Genomic DNA, 21,297 nt, shown 5'->3' on the forward strand with positions numbered 1-21,297 from the left:
CCCTCCCCCGGCAGCGGCGGCGGCGGCGGCAGCGAGCCGCGGCACGGCGAGGCTGCCTTCCTGGGGAACTCCACCGCCGCGCCCCCGGAGACGTGCCCACCGCCGGGCCGCTCGTCCGGGCGCTGCTTCAGCGTGGTGGATGCCGAGGCGGTGTGCCGGCGGCGGGAGGACCCGGGGCGACCGCGGGGCGCGGGGCAGAGCCCGGCGCCCGACTGGGACCTGACGGATTTTTACCTTTCCTTTTGTAATTCCTACACACTTTGGGAGTTGTTCGCCGGGTTGTCCAATCCGGACACTTTGAACTGCAGTCTGGATGTGGTGCTGAGGGGGGGAGGCTCCTGCAGCCAGTGCGTCCAGGCTTACCAGCGCTACGACCAGCACGCTCAGGAGAAATACGAAGAGTTTGAGATTATGCTCCAGAAGTATTTACAGTCGGATGAGTACTCGGTGAAATCGTGTCCTGAGGATTGTAAGGTAGGAGCCCCTGCTGTGTTTCCTGTCCCTCGGCGGCGGGCTGCCGGGGTGCCTTCCGTCCGCGCGTGTCGTGCCGTCCCTCCGCGCGTCGCGCTGTGCTGCTCGGACGCTCCGCGTTGGGGATGCTCGGAGTGCGCCTGGCGCCGGCGGCCGCGCTCCGCGGGTGGGTACAGCCGGGGCTGCTGCGCAGAGCCCCCGGGTGAGCGGTGCTGAAAGGGAGGCAGGCGGAGGGGGAACGTTAAAAAACTAAAAGAGTGATTCTCGGCCCTCTGGGAGTGCAGAGCTGGATTTCCCCTTCCTCATGAATATGCGATTGGCTCCGTCTCGGCTGCCGGCTCGCAGCGGGCTGGGATGCGGCTTGGCGGCAGGCAGCGACGGGGGCTGCATGCCAATGAGTGGGGCCCGAGACGGCAGCCAGGGCCGGGGTCGGTGAGGGACTCCGGGTGGCCGGGCTCTGCGCTATGCCCGAAGGACGGGCGGCCCGGCCTCTGCCTGTGGCCGGGGGCTGCGGGTTGGTTTCCGACGGCGTTTGGCTCCGCGGGTGGTGGAGTGGGGACAGGACCCTGCCTCCAGGTGCTCGGTCGTGTCTGTGGAGTGGGAAGAGCTCGAGGAGGAGGTGGATGGGTGCAGGGAGTGCAGTGGCCCTTGGCCGGGAAGTGACGGTGACCCTTGTTTGGTGATGGCACCTCACTAGGACTTGGTTGTTGGCTTTGGGGCCAGCAGTGAGCGTTCAGATGTCCAAAGAGGTTTTGGTTTCCTTTGTTGGAAGGCAGGGTCCCACTTCGGTTCTTTGGAGTTGTTGTCTTCTCTGTACTTTTGCACAGGATTAGTTGGCCTAGCTCTCAGGACAGGAGAAGGCTAGAAAAAAGTGTTGTCTTTTGCACCTTAAATAACCATCCGCATGCTATTTTCCCTGTTCATATATTTATCGAGTGCCAGGCCAGGTGAATGGTTTCTACCCTGTACTGGATTAACTTGCCTACTGTAGCACTGCATTAACAAGTTTGAACCAATCCTGCTTTAGCAGTGGAGCACAACAGTGCGTACAAATCCCTGTGCTGAGCAGAAGGCCTAGCAATAGCTCAGTGCTCCATAACTTCAGCAGGGCCTTCTGAAATCACTTAATGGTGAGAGCACATCCCCAAAGCATCCTACTCCCCATTCAGGTAGTGTACTTTACACATATATTTGCCTGAAAAATCAATCCTCAGTCTTTCCAGAAGCTGAAATATCCTGTTATCTCCTTGGGTAAAGTGAGAAAGTTACCTTCCCCCATTAAAACTGACAAAAGTGAAGTAGTTTCATCAGTAATTTTGACTCCACTGTTTCTGAAGTCATGCATGTTTTATGTACTCAGTTACAGGTGATGTAAATATATTTCTGGAGTGAATCCCTTAAGTAAAAAAGCATAAACTGGATAAATAAAAAGCGTGTCAAATATAAATAGATGTCTACTGCTGTGAGGACATCTTTGCCATTTCAGTAACTCCTTAACCTAGAAATTGACCTACTGCTCTTGGCTGCCAAATGAATCTACAGACTTGAAATGATTTTCTTTTGTATTGCTATTTAATCAGGCTGAACTTTACCACAAAGTGTGCTTTTGATCTACAGTACATCACGATATAAAAGGTGCTGAAAATGCACTCAGTAACAAATAGACACTATATTATTAACTCCCTTTTGGAGACTGAATAAGGGTAAATACTTTTCTAAGGATGGAGCAGAAGCTGTTGAAATAAAACGCTTGCCTGAGACATTCAAACTAAACAAATGTAATGCCAATGACAGATCTTCAGTTCTGAATGCTAGACTCGTCAATTGATGGAATTTTGCTGTGCTCTGAGAATTTGGCCAACCAGTCTGTGCTAAAAACGAGATAGTCCGGTCGGAAAATAATAATCAGCATCATATTAATGAGAAAAGGTTGGAACTTAGTGTTTTGTGGACTTGTGCTGCGCGAGCCGGGAGCGGGGAGGCCGCTGTCCGTGGTGCTGCAGGGCAGCGCCCGCAGCTGGCGGCGGTCGGAGCCGAGCCGGGCTGCGGGGAGCCGCTCTGTGCCATGTGCGCCCCGAGTTGGTGCTGCTGGTCCCTTCTGGTTCATTCTGGTCGCTGATGAAGCTGACTGTTTAGCGGGCCCAGCGCTCTGCTAGCCACGTGCTTTGATGTGCTTGTACGTGATCCGCTCTGAAGTGTGTGTGCAGGTGAAGCTAGAAACTTGTGGTGAATGGTAAAAACAGAATGAGCATTGCAATGTTTTACTGGACTTACTGGCATTCTATACATATTGCACCTATTACATTCAATGAGGACATACTTTCTTTTTTTCCCCTTCTTTTTCTGTACCTAAATATTAATTTTTTAGAGCATTGGAGACCTAGATATTTTCTAGCATAAGAATCAGCATTTAATTTATGTGTAGTAAATAACTTGACATCTAACTCTGCACTTTAGGTACACATCATTTGATTGGTTTATGTGATGAGCTGCTTTTTATCTTCTATTAAACAAAAATCTAAGAATACTGATTTTACTCTGTTATCATGTATGTAAGCATTGGCTTAGTAAAATAAAAAGCTTGTTAAATAATGTATTTATATTTAAGAGATCATTAGTATTCTAGGAGAGCTGCTTCATTCACAGAAGAAGAGAGCTTTTCATCCAGGTGACTAGTTATATCTGATGACAAAATCAATAAAATTTACCCCACATATCAGTCAGCCTGAAACTTTTAATCAAGTATTACTTCCCCCTTCCCCATCTCCCCTCACCTTCAACAGTGTCAATTCTCAAAGTAAATAGTCTGGCAATTCATTCAATAAAGTAATTTTGGTTGTAGAAAACAGTGCATATCAAAATACTTTTGATGTACGTTTCTAAAACTTCAGCTTTTATTCCTTTATCTGAAAGCATAAGAAAAAAGTTTTAAAATACTCTGTGTTCCACTGCATGTCTCCTAGTCTCTGAAGAGAACTTTAAATGAAGTGTTTTGTATTGCAGAAAGTTATTTTCAGTCAGGGGTTATTTAGGTTATTGGTTCACATTTAGCTATCTTACATGGTGATTTTTTTTTGTTGCGTTCTAATATATAGATATATTCATTTTAAATAAATGCCTTTCTGTAGCCAAGGTCGTCTTATTAAACTTCTCACTGAGGTGGATAATCTTTTTTTTGATGCTGAAAATTTTGAATTTGAGAATATTTTGACAGCTATTATTAATGATAGCATATTCATTATAACAATGAATATGCATATGCAACTTATATTATTAAGAATGTCAGTAGACGTATGTTGTTTAGAAATTCTGGATATCGGTTTTGTCTCACTGCAAATCCATCTTTCACTTACTCTGTAAAAATATTACTGAAGTCTGATGTCTTTATATATATTTTTATTGTCCTGATAATCACATATCAATAGTGACAAAAGAATAAATACAAGTAGAACACCTACATGAATGCATTACATATCCAACCAGGTGACATAAATAAATTGCTTTAGATTTATTGAATTACTAAAGTGATGAAGTAATGGAGAATCTGAATCTACACGTCTGTTTTCCTGCTTTATATTTATTTATTTTTCAAATTTATAAAATTTTGCTTTTGCACATTTAAAACCAATGGTTATGCTTACAGAAATTGTTATTGACAATGTCTGCTGTTGTAATACAAGTTTCCACAATACCATTCTTACATGCTGCATGTCACAGGACTATATTCAAACAATTAATAAAGGACTGTATTGGATTGACGTTAGAAGACACAGTTCCTCATAATGACTTGTCAGCTATCTATCAGGGGAAATACTCAAGTTCTTATTCTTAAAACAGTAGACAATTGCTCTCTGGAATAAAAGAAAATTCTGGCTACTTCTTATTAACAACTGGGTCAAATAACTAAGTAGGCCATACTCATGTAAAGTTCTTTTTTTTTTCTTTTTTTTTCTCTTTTTAGTGATAGAACTTATGTATTTGTGAAAAGTATCTGAGACCAACTTTTTGTTTCAAATATATTTATTAATATTGATAGTGTTTGAACAAAACCTCTCAATCAGTTATCATTTTCTGACACATCTTTTTTTTAATCCAGTGAAAGCTAAAAATGTGGCCTGCCTTAGTGTCAGTTAAAATATTGCAAGGTGTGAATCAGGTAAGTGCATCATAGTTAAAATACATTCAGTTTTGCTACTAGAATACCAAAGGATAAAAATAAAAATATACCAACTTTTTTAATTTCAACATTGCTAAAAAGCAAACTTTTATTCACATCTTTGGTGGTCAATGTGTACACACAGACAATTTTTCTTTTCCTGCAGGAATTAAGTGTCATTTAACAACTTTTGATTAGAGGCTTATGATATTGGTATCAGAAATATGCTAGAAAATAGCTGAGTTTTAATATTGCTTGGTTGAAAGTCATGCATATCAATAAAGGGTTTCATCATTAAACATAGACTATACAGTTGATGGGATCATGGAGCTGGTTCTTCTATTATCAGGTTTTCTTTCTTTCTTTTTCTGTTTTTCTGTTGTTTTTTTTTTTTAATCAAAGAGCTGTATTCAGTTCCTTTTATTTGAGTAAAAAGATGACTGAAAGTAATTTAAAACAATTAAAATCACATTTGTTCTCATTTATCTGGAAATATCAAAGCCTATAATGAATCATGACTTTTCCAAGAACTTTTTCCTAAGCAGCATATGTAGTCTAATTAGATTTTGATTTAAATTCTCGGTTACACTGGCAGAAGAGAGCAGATGAGAAATATGAAACCAAAAGCTCAAGTGATAAAAGAACCCTTCTGTTACAAAAGGTCACATAGACCAGCATCTGCCTGAAAGTTAGACATTTCAATTACATATCTTAATCACACAATATTTATATTTTATGCAAGAGTGATACCTAAGCTAATCAAAAGTAACTCTTAGAAATTAAACCTTCAGAAATCTGCACTGATGGCCAGTGTGTAACACTGGGAAACAATAGGCATTAATTACTGAACTGATGCTTTCTTAGAACGTCTTGAATTTAACATAATTTAATTTAAACACTTATTTTAAAGCTCTTTTTAAAGTGAAGAATATGCTTTACTAGAAAGCCATGATACTTAAATGCATGTATTTTTCAAAGTTTTGCTTGAAATCCTGTGAAGTCAATGTGATCGTATAAACTGATGTTTGTACGTTATTTGTTTAGTTGAACTTAAAAATGTAGAATTTTAATTATTTTTTTCAGAACTACTTTAAGATAAATATGTGGATGAATGTAATAAATCTGTTCTTGTAATAGTGCACTGCTATGTTAATATAAGAAGTAATGCTTACTACACACTAATAGACTTCGTATTTTGGCCTAGAATCCTGATTGAGCAAGCTATTTCTATCTTCTTTTCTTTTTTCTTTTTTCTTCTTGAGCTAGATGAATGGCACTGAAGACTACACACCCGTTTACAGTCATTCAGTTGCTTAAATAGTTTGTTGGATGAGGATTAGATCTCCCTGCTCCCAAAAGAGCACATTTCCCAGAGTGTTTTCTCTAGAACTAAGTTCATCCCACCTAACTTCAGCACTTCAGAATTTTCATTTACTTAATCCTGTTCATAATGTTAATGGGTACTTCATTCCTGGTTTAGGTAAAAAAGCCTGCAGATGACTGGCGCAGAGTAGTTGAAGTGAATTACATCATAACTCTACAGCCACCACTTAACACTTCAGGGTATTAGAGTCACAAGGCTAGAGATGTCATGGGTCAACCCTCAGTTTTATTTTGTTCACTAGTTCTTTGCATCTAGTAGTAGAGTTCACACGCACTTTGTAGCAAATGCAGCAGTCTTGCTTCTTCGCGTTCTTCTAGGAAAAGTAATCAAAATGCAAATTACAGTTCTATCACTTATCCTGCCTAAAAATCATTTGGTCTATACTTAGTAATTTATCACTTCAGTCTTGCACTAAGATCCATAATATATTTAGATCTATGAATTGCCTGAGAAGGAGAAAGCAACTTAGAAGCCAAATTCTCAAATATTACTTGTTGATACATATTGCTCCAAAATACACAAAAGTTAAGGAATTAATCTGACCAAATTAGACATCTGCAGCATGGATATCTACACCAGATAGAAAAATTTAGAATTTCTTTTAGTCAGTGGAGTTACAGAGGTAATTCTAAAGTCTGAGTCAGTTCAAAATAAAGTAGACAACTAAACTAAATCAAATGCATTATGCCATGGTACCTCTTTTCTGTTCATTGTCTCTAAAGTGCCCTTAATCTCATGCAAAACACCTTCACTGTGGATCTCTAAATTTGTATTAGGTGAATCCTAACAAAGTGATTTTGGCATAAAAAAATAAGTTTGGATGAAATTGTGTTCCTATGCAAAAATTTAACTGTGAGAAAGTCTATAAAATCCTGCTACTTTTGCTGTCCCACATCAACGTAGTGAAATCTCCCTTTCACTTCTCTGATAACTGTAATCTGCCACTGAAGTATATGTGAGCTATGCAATCTGCTTCTTAGAGATGAGAATAGGAAAGAGCCTTGTATAACTACAATTTTATCACTTTGAGAGAGGGAAGGCCAAGAGCTCCCACTTAAAGTTTTCCAATTTAAAAACCATACCACAAAAATTGTAGGTCATTCTCTTAATAGCGACTTTTTCAAGTAAATTTTCTACAGATTATTTCCCTTATTCTCACTTTTCTCATTGCAAGGAAGGAATTTTGAGGTGACTGTATGTCTAAGTGTACAAGAATTCCTATAGACTGCACCGGGTTTCATTTTCTTCCCTTAGATGAAATCAGAAGGAACTCCCAAGCCTATCTAATCTGCCTAAATCAGGAGGCATATGTTCTCAGACTTTTGTGCCAGTTTACTAAAATAACCATACTGTACTTTTCACTGTACTTTTCACTGTACCCTTTTCTTGTCAGAACTGTAATGCAAACATCACTAAGTGAGAGTATGTGACAGTTTGGTAAACTTCACTTAAAGCATCAATCAAAGGAATACAAATTTAGTATTAGGCACTAGAGATATGCTGGTTTGAAGAGAGATTTTATTGATTTGAAAGTATGTTAGAAAGAAAAAAGACCAGATTTACTTTTATTGTTAGATTTTTTGATCCAAACTTGTCCAAACAGGGCAGATACATGAAAGACGTAAATTGTTCCTTTAGAACATAGGCATTGAAGAGCTATATCCAGTGAACTCCTTGTACATAACGTTAAAGAGAATATGGCATGATGTAAGCATGACTGAAATGAAGTTGGTCAACTTCAGTCCTTCATCTCTTCTCTTTCATCCAAACTGATGGACATGTCTTGAAAGCTGTGTTTGAAATAACAACGTCCTAAAGCCTTTACAAGAGAACCCACTGAAGAATTGGTTGAATGCAACCAAATATTGAGAGGAGTGGTGAGGATAAATATTAAACTGATGAACTTCAGCAGTTCTGTATAGATTTCATGGTCCTTTGACTTGCCTTGGAGATCCTGATGGGAGTATTCACCTTTCGTATAGATTGATGTCGAGAAATCATTCAGAGATTTCATCATTAGAAGAAAACTTCCTGGTTAAAAACAGTAGAAACAATGATCTGAAGTTACCAACAAACAATATGGGTGGATTTGGGTTTTCAGAAATTTTGCTGCAGTTTGGAAGCCTTTGTGAATGTTTTAACTGATTTCAGTGAAATTAGGGGGACTTTACAAATAGCAACAACAAAAAGTCTTAATTTATTTTTTTGGATATGACAGGCATTTTAGTGATTGTTTTAAATGTAGCAATTTAGGCAAGTTCCTTAATCAAGCCAGTATATTTTGGATTTTATCCTTTAAAATTAGAAAAAAAATGATAATTGTATTATTCTTGTAGTTTAGAATTTGCAATATATTGCAGCTCTGATGAATTTGTTTTCAAGGGAGAAAATGCAGTAGTGACAATGCTTTTTAAGTGCATGTTTAATTCCTGCTGCTCCCCAACATGTTAGATAAGATCATGCTTTCAATTTGCTTGAACATTTACTCAAATGGTATCTTAGGTATGTTCAACACACTCCATCTCTGCAAAAAATCACTAGGAAGTATTTTTATTACATTTTTAAGATAAGCAGAGGGCATTCTTTATTAAAGGAAAGAGGAAAAGATGGATTGTTTGTGATACTTAGAAAAATAGTTTTTCTCATTTTATTCACCATTCTTTTAGGAGGATAAGATTTTCCACAATCCGCTGATTGCTGATTTGATGATTATTTCTCTATTGGTTAGCTTGATCTCCATATTTCAGGGGTTACGTTCATAGATTCTTCTCAGAAAAACTAATTCGGTATGAGCCCTATTTATTTAGATAAATAGTTACGTTAAGGAAGAATTTGAGCAAACTTAGAAGGCTTTAAATTATATATTAAAAGTCAATTACATATTCTGTGTGTAGTAATAGACAAACAAAACACCATAAATATAAAAATTATCAACGTGGTATGCATATTATTCATGAAGAACAGTATACCAGACAGAAAATCCTTTGATAGTGTGGAAAGTTTCTTCTTAACTCATGTTAGATGATAACTGATTTATTATACTCATTATTTAAAAGCAATATTTTTTGTATTGATAAAAATTCACCATTTGGAGGGCTATTCTTATAGTTGCTGGTGGTAAAGTTATGTTCTTAAAGGCAAATTATTGTATTTATATACACATCAAAAACAGGTTCTTTAAAATAAAGTTTAGCTAGTAAATGGTATAGCAAATATCAAATAAACTCCAAATAAACAATAACTTTTTTTTTTTTTTTAGTTATTGCAATTGGGGATATTTTGATTATGCTTACAGTTGCATGCAAATTTTCTGTTGAGTACTCTTAGCATTGCCCCCACATATGATATTTTTTGAAACTACATTTCTGTATGAAAGAGTTTTAGAATAATAGGGGCATTTTACTGTTCAGGGTTGCAAGTAAAAATGCTTGTGTATTGAAGACATAACTGATTTCTAAAAGCAAATCACTTAGTAGTTAGGTATCGTATAACAAATCTCTCTTTAAAAGTAAAATTCTTTATAACATATGAGAAAAATATATCTGCAAGTTGTATATACAATTCCAAAATGATCAAAATAAAAATATGCTTGCCAGTCATCATCTCTTTTATTTAAAATAGCTACAAATAATCCAAATAATGCTTTTGTAAAGGCTAAAATTTTGGAAATTTTCAAGATAAGTGATTGCTGCAACATCTATTTAAAATGCTTCCCATTACTAAATTCTTTAAGCAAGTTTCTGATTATTTCCACTGGGAGATGACTCTACTAATTCCAGTATTGTAAAGTCCAGCATCTAGTCTAAACTCCCAGTGTGAGCTGTGAAGAAAGATGTATGACTTCAGAGCATAATTCACTGACCTTCTTATTATTAAGCAAAGTGCTCAAAACACATCTATTTTGGAATATTACAAATCACTTAACTATAAAACATCCTTTCATGTTTTGATTTTACTCTATGTTCAGGCTGTTTGTATTGTGGTACTATGCTTTAAATTGAGACTGGTTGGTTTTCATCATGAGAAATTTTTTTACAGAAGGGAAGAAGAATGCTGAGCACCCAGAATCCTGCACAGGGGGATGGCCCAGCACAGGCTGCCAGGAACATAAAGACTTTGTTCATATAGCTACATGGATGGAGGAGGGATATATGTGGACTACATTGCACTAGCTTCAGGTTCCACACCTAAAAAAAGAGGCAAAACAAGAACATAGCTAAGGTCCTGCAGGATGGCTTTTTAAATCCTTCATGCATTCAGAGAACAGAGATGTTAATTTCCAGACCCATTTTACTTTGGTGTAAATTTTTCCTAAAAATATTTATACACAGAACTGTCATAACTTGGTACAGTGCTGTGAAGAAGTAGTTGCTGAACAAAGTACATTTGAAATACTGGCCAAATTCTCTTAAAAGCAGTTTTTAGGTTTTTAAAATTATGGTGTTTTTTTTTTTCTTTTTTATTTTTCTCTCATATTCCCCTTTACGCATTTTGATATAGCAGTCCTTGGGGAAATGACCCCTATTATAAGCTATGTTTAGCTAACAAGATAGAGTGTATCACTGGAGTTCAGGAAATGAGGCTTGCTGTTTTATATCCCAATTCAGTTAGAAGTGCATTATGGATTCTTTTGTCTTTATTTAAATCTTATAAATGTTAAAGCTCAATCTTATAAATATACATTTTTGCAACCTCACTGTATTAACAAAATTAAATCATTACTGCAACAATAGCTTTTCAGAATTTAGCAGCTGAGATTGATTCCTGGGACCTGACCTGCGTATATGCACTGCAAGCCAATCTCTGTACAGCAGACGGGAATTTAAAATACGATCTTACTTTCATTTGTAAATATTTACCAATTTTCCTTTTGACAGGTATCTGCAATGACATAAACCAGGACTTGCTTCGCTTAAGTCAATGGCTTCACTTAAATGTAATACTGTTTTGAGAGCAGAAGGAGGTACATGATATAGATGAAAACTCACACACATGAAACCAAGGGGATATATTTGACTCACACTGATTTGTCTTAGGAACTCTGACTCCAAAAAGGAATATACAGCAAGTGCTTTAAATGCTTGTTTTCTTGTCTTCGACTGATGTTATTAATTTGTTACTTAATTTGTTTTCAGATTAATGGATTTTGTTTATTTGCTTGTTTGCTTGTTTTGGCTTATTCTTTGTTATAGTATTTAGTTTTGATCCTATTGTCTTACTCTTTTGATTTTTTTCTGGCACACTATAGAAACTATGAGCTTAAATTGTTCAGATATCTAGGAGTGAAAAAACCTTCAAGACAGCAAAGGAGAATTCCTTTACTTTTTCCAACCTGTTGTGTAGGCCTTCCACCAAGGTTAACAGGAAAGATGCCGATCAGTAGCAGTACTGTGAGTTTAAATCCAGAAAAGCTGTTTCAATTGCTGTGGCTGTGCTGTATTTATGCTGGTGTAAATACAGTCAGAATTTAAGTGTAAGTTGAAGAATGGATGGGGTAACAGACACTTTCCTCTGTTGTAAATTTCAATGCTCACAAAACAGGTAGTAATTTTAACAATGACTCATCTTAAGTAAAAATTATGGGTATTATGCACACATATGTATATGTGTGATCTCTATATATGCGTGTCTAGCAGGAGATGCAACAAGGAAAATACTGAAGTAGGAACAAGCATTTTGGAGAGGCTAAATTGAAGGAGAGTCCTATGAAAGTCTTCAATATGTCCTGGATTCTTTCAAATTAAGAAGCAGTTTTGGAAGAATAGGGGAATATAGCTATTGTTTCTAAATGGTCTTTATTTTGTCTCAAGTCCCCTATTTGTTTTGTGATTGATCTGGTAATGCAAATTATTTACAGCACTTTTTTTTTTTTTAAACATGAATTCAGAAATGCCCCACAGAAAATTTTTGAGTACACAAACATCCATTACTGTCACAGTAAGGATACACTCAAGGTCAGGCTGGATGGGGCTCTAGGCAACCTCGTCGAGCTGTAGTGTCCCTGTTCATTGCTGGGAACTTGGACTTTATGGCCTTTAAGGGTCCTTTCCAACTCCTCTATCCTGTGACTCTGATACACACTACCACTGCTTTGCCCTGGTCTTCCTAACCCTCTGTAGAGAACTTCTATGTGTTTGCACTGAAATTTGGGTCACTGCTTGGAACTAAACTACCTAAAAATCCATGTACCTCTGCTACTCAGTATTAGGAGAATATGGGAAAACTATCTTAAATATTCTATTTGTGCAATCAGAATGTTTCAGATTATATTTGTTTCTGCTTCTTGATTTGCACTTTTCATGGCAGTTTTTTTTCTTGCTTATGTGTTAAGACCAGGATGACTGCTCTGATTATTTGGAGAATAAGGTTTTTCTTACTGATGTATCATTGTAAACACTGGCACAGACTGCCCAGAGGCTGTGGAGTCTCCACCTTGGGGATCTCCAGAAGCCGTGTGGTCGTGGCCCTGAGCACCCTGCTCTGGGTGGCCCTGATCAAGAGGGTTTGGGCCAAAGGGACACAGAGGGCCCTGCCAGCCTCAACCCACCAGATCCTCTGGTTCTCTGATTCTGCGATCACCTGAGTTTTATATTTCGTCTGGAATGTTTTAAAGGGAAAAATTATGCTAGCTTGTGCATTATTAGCATGAATTCCAATGCCTTCCAAATTTTTGTTTATTTAAACTTTTTTTTTTTAAATTTCCTGTTTTTTTTTCTGACTATTTCCATCACTGGAAAAATATTCCTCCTTAAATTTTACTGAGAACTCAAGTATTTATATTATGAACATTTCTCATAGTTTTTACTATAGGCCTAATTTGAAGAGAGCTAATATTTAGGATGAAGAGATCTTATTCTTCTACTACAGTTGTTTAGATCTGCAAGGAGAGAAGATCTTATGTTTTACACCTTGGAGGAAATATTTATATCTCTGAACCGTATCAAAGTCGTGACTGATAGGGAAGATCAGTAAGCTCACAAGGAAGAATAAGAGGTCTGTGAGTTTAATTAAACTTTTTTGGGGTTACTCTAAAGTTGTTGTCTTATGTACAGGATAGAAAATGGAGCTTAAAATACATATTGTAAAAAAGACATCTGAAATAATTTCATGATACTCTAAGGAGAAGCAGAAGATCTGAAAGTGTTTATTTTTCTGCAAGTAATGGTGCTATTGGGGAACTGAAATATGACCATAATTCAGCAACTTAGGGGCCCCATAACATAAACTGCGTGGTGATGTGCATCTGCTATACACCTCAAAGGACTGCTTCTGCTTCAAATTCTTTGCTTCACTTTGTGTCTTAATAGAGTTAGAACACAATGCTTTCTTGCAGTGTCTGTACACACTTGGGCACACAGCTCACAAATCTCAAGTGCTTGAACTGTGCAGAGGCAGTTGCCCTGAGGCTATGTCTACATTAGCATTTTACTTCAGGTCAAGACTGTGCTTTTGAAACAAATCTCCCACCTACTCCTACTCTCACTATTCCTGCATTCTGATTCATGTCGCAGAGCAGTCTGGGAGCACACACCTGGGTTGTTTTCCACTGAAAGTGTCCCAAAAGTGCATCTAAAGAGTTGCAGACATAAGGGGCCCAGTGTCTATAGGACTAGAGTTAACGTAAAGTAAAAACACTGAAACAGTGCCAGGCTCCCAGCATTGTTTCAGTCTACAAAGATCCATTACTTGCTATAGCATTACATAGCCATAATTAAAGAGGATGAAATTTAACTCTCACCTGGAGATAATTGGGAGTTGGAGCTAGATGATCTTTAAGGTTCCCTCAAACCTAAGCCATTCTATGATTCTGTGATAATTCCCAATTATCTCTGAAATTTCTTCAGAACTGCAATGCTAGAAGAACACTGGAAACTGATTTTCTTCCCAGAAGAGCAGTACATTTATTTGGAAACAACTCAATGCATGCCATAGATTTTCAGGGTTCAAAAGCAGTGACCACCTGTAATTATTGAGTTTTGAAGTAAAAATGCCTAAGTAATAATAAAATTAAAAATAAAAGGTAATAATTCACTATAATAACAACGAATATGCCATCAGCAAGGCAATATTTTTCTAGTGCCCAGTCTTCCACTGGCATGTCTACGGAGCTGACGGACAGCATGGTGCAGATTTCTGCTGTATTCCTTCCCAGCAGCTGCCAAGCCTCTGTGCAGCAGAACCACTGCAGCTCTGCTGCATTTCAGGCTGCCTCTGTCCTTGCTGTGAAATTCCCAGCACTTTCTCAGCATGTGGACATGAGGCTAAAGAGTTTTCAGGGTTTCACTGTGAAATTAGAGTTTTTAAGTTTCAGAATAATAATCTAAACAATCATGAAAATAAGTCATTTGTGTGGGGAAGGAGTGAAATAGCAGCAATACTGCAGGTCTGACCTTCCTTCCTAAAACACTGCCTTCTCTATCTTTGTACTTATTTTCTAGTTTCCTATCAGAAGAAACAGAAATTATGGGACAGTATTCAGTCTGTATTTCAGATATCAACTGAACTGGTAACGAGATACTCAGAAAAGCCCAAGCAACTGATTTTCTTTTTTAATTATTTTATTTTCTATATAAAGATGAAGAATTCGTTGTCTGTGGATTTTTCAGTAGCAATGACACTAACATACTTATGGGTTAAGATTAATAAAATTTTCCTTCATAAAGATAGTTTCTTAGAAAGATTAGAAATGTACAGTGGAGTTCTTTAGAAAATATTACACTAGAAGAATATTGCCTTGTTGATGGAATATTTGTTAGTGTGGTGAACTATTACCCTTCCTTTTCTTTTTTTTTTTTTTTTTTTACTTAGGCATTTTTATTTCAGTACTCTCAGTAATTGCAAATGGCCACTGCTTTCAAATCCTGAAAATACATGGCATGTATTGAGGTTTTTTTTTAGTAAGCATACTGCACTTCTGGGAAGAAATTTAGTTATCAGTGTTCTTCTAGATGTCATGTTCAAGCATTTTTCCTATGATAACTATGTTCCTGAAGATCTATGGGGCTTAATATTTTCAGTCTTTTACTAACTGCAGGGAAGCTTCCTTATCTTTTCCCCAGTGGGAAACGCCATTATGGCTAAAAAGAGGCAAGAAACACGACCAAGTGGCCTAGCAAAAATGGAAAAGCAAATAATTTGTTGAACTAGCGTTTAGTTCATTGAAATATTGGAGTGAGACCTTCAGGTGACTGGCACTTACTTAAGCAGCAGAGCTTACTGAGCTGAAGAGGAACTGCTAATGAGACTGACTAGTAGATCAGGTGTTATTCTGCCAGTTGGAATGCAGTCAGAATGGCAGAGTGCACAGAGATGTTTAGCTTGGGTCAAAGTAAGAGCAGATAGACAATCTATTTGCGTAAGTCTTCCATTTGATGTATCTCAGATTATGCTTACACTGGTTTATCCTGAAGTCTGAAGGAGACAATAAAGAAGAATCAGAAAACTGAAGAGACCTTTCAGGCATATTTTTCATAAACAGGAAGTGACTTATTACACTGCTCAGTGATCCACTCTATGTCATGTTCTACTTTTGGGAATAAGCAGTGCATGGGAGGCAAAATGAACACCACTTTAACAGTTAGAAAATTGTTTGCTAGTGTACAGAGTTTCTTCTTACATTGGGCATTAATTGACATATTATACTCATGATTTAAGAAAATACCTTTCCATATTCTTTTCTTATAGTATAATTTCATATGTGAGGGGGTGTCTAATTGTTAAAGTTACATTCTTAAAGGCACTTAGAATTGTATTAAAAATCCAGAATTTCTCTAAATGTGTGGCAAATGGACAAACATTTAATCAAAATTTGGCTCTTCTTATGTTTCCTGTATCAATCCTGTTTGTTATTTGTAATAGTGTAGATTGAATTTTTGTTCCTATAGTTCCTACTGAATGTTTTAATACATATATTTTATATGTAGGATTTTCTTCTGATATCTAGTGGCAACTTGTTGGATGCAAATGGAGACTAGGGTAGGAGAAGAGGATTATATTTATGTAAATTATGTTACAGTAAGCTAGTAAGAATAGAAAAACTATAATTTTGAATATATTGAAATAATGATAGAAGGATTTGCTGCTTATATTCCCCTTGCACATAACGTTTTTGGATTTTATTAATGGCTACTTACTAACAAAGGCATCTAAGAGAAGTTTCTTGCATGACAGACAAGATTTTTGTTTGTGTATTGCACTTTGCTTATCACAAGTTTTTCTTCCCTCAGTGGACATACTCAGTTTTTAATTCTAGACAAAGTATTTCATATGGTGCTTTTCTGCATGCATCTATTATTCTTGGCAGTGCTAGATTCCATCTGCTATTGTTTCCCCTTTCACTTAGCTCTCTTAAGTGACCCAAAAGCTCCTTGGCCTGCTTTGGCCTTGATTAATCTAAGACTTGTTATGTCATTTGTAAAAATTTCCATCTTATTGTTAGTCCTATTTCCAGATGATTAACAGATAAATTACACTAATAAATAATAATAATAAACACTCTTATTCCTAGTAAAGAACTTGGGGGCACCCTGCTGTTAACCCTTAGGTACAAGGAGCAGTGACCATTAATAAATATATTCTGCTTTTGTATGCTGCCTTTTGTAGTTGGCTTCTAATCAATGACAAAGCTTTATGTCCTTGCTCTGTGATTACTTATTTTCTGTAATAGCTGTTCCTGTGAAGCAATCTCAAAAGGCTCTTGAAAGTCCAGAGAAGTTGTATCAATCAGATCTCTTTTATCTGCTATCTTTTAACACACTAAAAGCATTCCAGTGGTTTAAGAAGACACACGATGCATTAAGGTTTCTAACTCTAATCCAAATATTTAATTTTTTTTAATTGGTACCTCAGCCAGTGCATTTATTACTGCAATAATATGTGTAGTGTGGAACTGCTGGAATTCTTCCCTGGTTTCTCTCTGGAGCTATGTAAAGATGGCTGCTCTCCTGCGTGGTTCAGTATACAAGCTGATTTCAATGTGAGACTGCATCACTGCATTTTTTGTTAGTCTTAAATTGCTTTGGGACCCTGAATAAACATTGTCCCATTCTTGTGATGCATTGATTTTTTTATTTATTGATTTGTTCCAGCAGTTTCTCTTAAGATATCTGAGTTGTTGAAAGCTCCTTATCTTTAGTAGAAGAGGTTAGTATCTCCTTAGTGCTCTCTGGGACAAAAAGTGATGTAAAAGATAATTTTCTTTCTCCGCTGCATTCTTGTCTAGTTTCTCCTTTAACTTCCTGGGAGAGACATCATGAGATGTCTTTCAAGAGTGATATATTTTATACCTAGTGACTTAATACATACTCATTTAGCCACCCCCTTTCCATATTAAGATATGTTGGTCGCCATTCATGAATCATGAAGATTATAAGCATCTTGAGCCAGGTACACTGGCAAATTCACATATTCAACTAATATTCAACATATGCAGCTTACATATCATTACATGTAAACGGTTTACGGGCGTTAGGCCCGATTCCGTGACAAAGTCAAGGTAGGCCTTACTCTACTACCGACGATAAGACGGCTGGAGAGCGAGGTGCTGCCAAGACGAGAGACGGCGGAAAAAAAAAGACGAGGTCTCGTGATCTGCAAGTTTTTATACTGCGAGCTTCTATCTTTTCCCTCTGGCTGGAAAATGGTAACAAAGGAGCAAAGTACCGTGGGGACTGTAGTAGTCCTTCTCTTCTGAGAACTAGGTATGTCCACTACATGATGTTATGATGTGGAATACCAATAACTGAAAATCACAAAACCATGACACATGTTGCAGTTCCAAAAATAATAAGGATGTTCCTCATTGAACCAAAGCTTACTGGGTTGAAGGCTATTTTTTATTTTTTTATTTTTTAATCTCTGACCAAACCAGGATGTACAAAATTAATCTCCGGTTTGGATGTAGTGCAGCTTAGTGGCTAGGCACAGTAAAGGCCTCTGCAGTGTGAGCACAACACCTGCCCCATCCTTCCCCTAGTCTGGATGCCTGATTTCCCAATCCAGTACACAGCTGAAATTCCTCAGAAAGGCAAGTCAGAACTAACACACTAAGTGAGGACATGCCTAAAGCCAAAACAAGACATGAAGTGTAGAAGGAATAAATACAGTGCTCTTTTTGGAACATGGAGACTTTGTTCAGGACTCTTAGCAGAGACATCAAAACCAGAACCCAAAAGCCTCAGCCCCAGGTAAGATCCCTCCACAATGGGATGCTGCCAATGGATGTCCCAGTAGTTGTTGCTGACAGGTGAGCCTGAAAGCTTTCTCTGCTATTGCTACGAGGTGGTTTTTTTTTTACCTTTTCAGGGAAGAGCATGCACTGATCAGTTTGTACATGTGCTGTAGATCCATTGTGGAGCTTACCTGTACTAATGTTTGTGCATTTGGCAAGTGGTACAGCAAAGCAAGCTTCTTTTGTGTATCACGTGGAAGGGAAGGCAGCATGTTTTTCTCTAAGAAAGGGTGCAGGTGTGGAGCTGGGTGTTCTAGGTCACCCAGCGAAGACTCATCCCCACTACTCTTACATGTGGTACATGATACACAAGGATTCAAGACAATCCCCTTGTGAGAAGAGTGATTTTGGAGAAGTATCAGGGTTTGTTAATACTAACTGTCTTAGGAACCAGTGACAAGCTTGGTCTTTCTCTATCTTTCCTTTCTGTGAAGCTTAGAAAAGGTTCATTGGCAGGGTTGTATCTTGAAAGAGAATAGCAGGACAAACGTATGTATGATAAGAAATCAAGAATAAAAAACAGAATAATGGAAAATTTCACTGAGATGCAGTTTTCAAATATCTTTTTTCCAATTCTCTTCCTGCCTGGATGTATTTCAGCAGCTACACTCATGTACTTCATTTCCTGAGGTGCTGCACTTAAACGCAGTACAGTATGCATAGTTTCTACATCTGTCTCTTCAGAGAAGCAAATGGCATAATTGTTTAATGCCATTTGCTTTTTAATGCCATAATGTCCTCTTCCAACTCCCCCAAATTTGCAGTTTTATTTTGATGAAAAATATTTTTAATACTACTGATAATTCTCAAAGTACTTTGATAGAAAATCTCCAGTCATGTCTGTTGAATGATGGTTGATCACATATGTCTCTGATAGCTCTTTGGCCTCATACAAAACTCTTCTGCTCCAGAACACCTCTCATCATCTGAGCAAAGAAGGAAGTATGTACACCATAAGAAGTGTGAAGTAACTGCTTAAATTGTCCTACCTGTCCCATCGATGATATGAGGCTTTGGACATAGCAATAGAGGAACAGCTAGCTTGTTAGAGGTAATTCTCACTGGAGTATACGTACCTCAAGATATGCACTCCAGAGAATGTTAAACCATTAAACATTACAAGGTTTGAAACATTTCCAAATGCACACTGAAAAAGACACAGTGGGAATTTTGTCTCAGTAATAGCTTCTTCTGGGTCTTCCAGCATATACAAGTGCCTGTTACAAACATCAAAATTTGCTCCTCGGTACAGGGGGCATTTCACCTCCCTCTTGGGTGTTTCACAGGGATGGAAATAGTAACCCTTCTCTGTCCCACTCTCAGAAGCATTCAAATTGGAAGTACTTAGGAGGATACACTCAGAAAACTGTGTCTAGGGAAATTAAGAGCAATTACCTGGCTATCAGAGGCACAAAGCACTCATCCTGAGTCAAGTTAAAAAAGTTAACACAAGAATAAGTATTTTTAATGCTCATCAGGCAAGACACTGTACTTAGTTGGAACTATGTAGTTCTTTTTGAATACAGATGACTAAAGTGAAGCAGAATGTTAAATGTTTATCCAGAATTTTTTATGGTTGTTGTTGATAATCCTGGATACTTCAGTATGATCATCTTACTGCTATGCTAAAGAATAAACTAGTCCATAGTAGGATTCTCTTTTTTTTTCCTTTTATGTTTTAGACCATCTACAGAAAAATCACTGTCTTTATGACAAGTGGCAATGAATATTTTACAGATATACTACACTAATATCCCCAGCCAGGTGTAACGCTTCCCTCTCTTTATGTGAGAAAGAACATATTCCTTAGAGACTGGCAGGAGCTGAGGTCTCCAGATAGAAGAGAAATCCAGACAGCCTTTTGTGTCTCCTCAACCTCTCTCACAGGCAGGACAGTGAAAGAAGATGAAATGGTTTTGGCTCTCCATAGCACTGTTCAGTAAAAACTGAAACATCTGTGTGTTATCAACATTGTATTTCTCCCAAAGCCGAAGCATAACATCATACCTGGCACTATGAAGAAAAAAATTAATTCTGCCCCATTTGAAATCAGGACAATCCCTTTAACATGAACCTGAGTGGCTTAGCTGGCTCCTAGTTTTCAGCAGCTGTAATTCTATGCTTGTAAAAAACTCACTTCAGGAGGACATCATATCAGGTTTGCATTCTGACTGAATGTCATTTTACACACAGAGGCTAGGGACCTTGTGATAAAGAATCACCGCTTTCTGTTTAGTTAGCAAAAATCAACAGCTGGGCAGCTACAGGGTATTATAATATAAAGTCCATTTCATTTGATTTGCCCTCGTGGCTAAATGAGATATTAAAAGAAGCACTTTCATTCACTATCTAAAATAGTGACAATAGAAACTGTTTGGAAAAATCCCTCTTTACACACTACTTCTCAAAGACCAACTGGAAGTCAGAGGCTTTCTCACATGTTTTTCCTTTTCTTCTCATGTACAAGTTCTAAACTATTTTCTTTCTTTAATGAGAAAAATATCCACTTACCATCTACCTATTTACATGGTGATAACAAAACCCCAAAACTCTTTTACCCAAACTTTCCCAAAGCACTGTCATACACAAGATGAAATCCAAATATTTTGATGTAATATTTTGGACCATAAAAGCCTCTCTTTTAAAATGCACCCACAAAGGCTGTTACTATTCTCCTCTAGCAGAAGATCACCATTCACATACTGAGAAAGCATACACACAGTGCCCCATACACAGAGCTACTGCAATTTACATATTGCTGGCTTTTGAAAAAAAAAAATGCAGGGCTGACTCCTTCCTTCCAGGCAACAGCCGATGGCAGTAGCATTACAGGTGAGTTCCTCTGGAGTGGAGCATTGGAGATCACAGGGTGTAAATTTAGAGCTGTCTGCATCATTCCTCAGGAAAGCAATCGAGTGTCTTAAATAATCCCTTGTGGTTTCCTACCCTAACAACTGCTGCATTTTCCCCTGTCCAGCCTGGCTGTGAGATGTTTACATGTACAGGATGTTCCTGTGTGCTGGCAGTCACTAGCAGTTGAAGCAGTTCCTTGAGATC

At 37.7% G+C, this 21,297-nt stretch overlaps 1 protein-coding gene across 1 annotated transcript in view; it reads left to right on the top strand.

Annotated features, from left to right (window-relative positions):
* The window catches only part of FAM155A (family with sequence similarity 155 member A), a 454,487-nt gene that overhangs the window by 368 nt on the left and 432,822 nt on the right, over positions 1 to 21,297 (top strand). The window contains exon 1 of the mRNA XM_021415596.1: positions 1 to 474. This exon is cut by the window's left edge and continues 368 nt beyond it. Coding sequence (XP_021271271.1) covers positions 1 to 474 — 474 coding nt within the window. The remainder of the gene's footprint in view (positions 475 to 21,297) is intronic.

Source organism: Numida meleagris, chromosome 1, assembly GCF_002078875.1.
Source record: "Numida meleagris isolate 19003 breed g44 Domestic line chromosome 1, NumMel1.0, whole genome shotgun sequence".
Lineage (NCBI taxonomy): Eukaryota > Metazoa > Chordata > Aves > Galliformes > Numididae > Numida > Numida meleagris.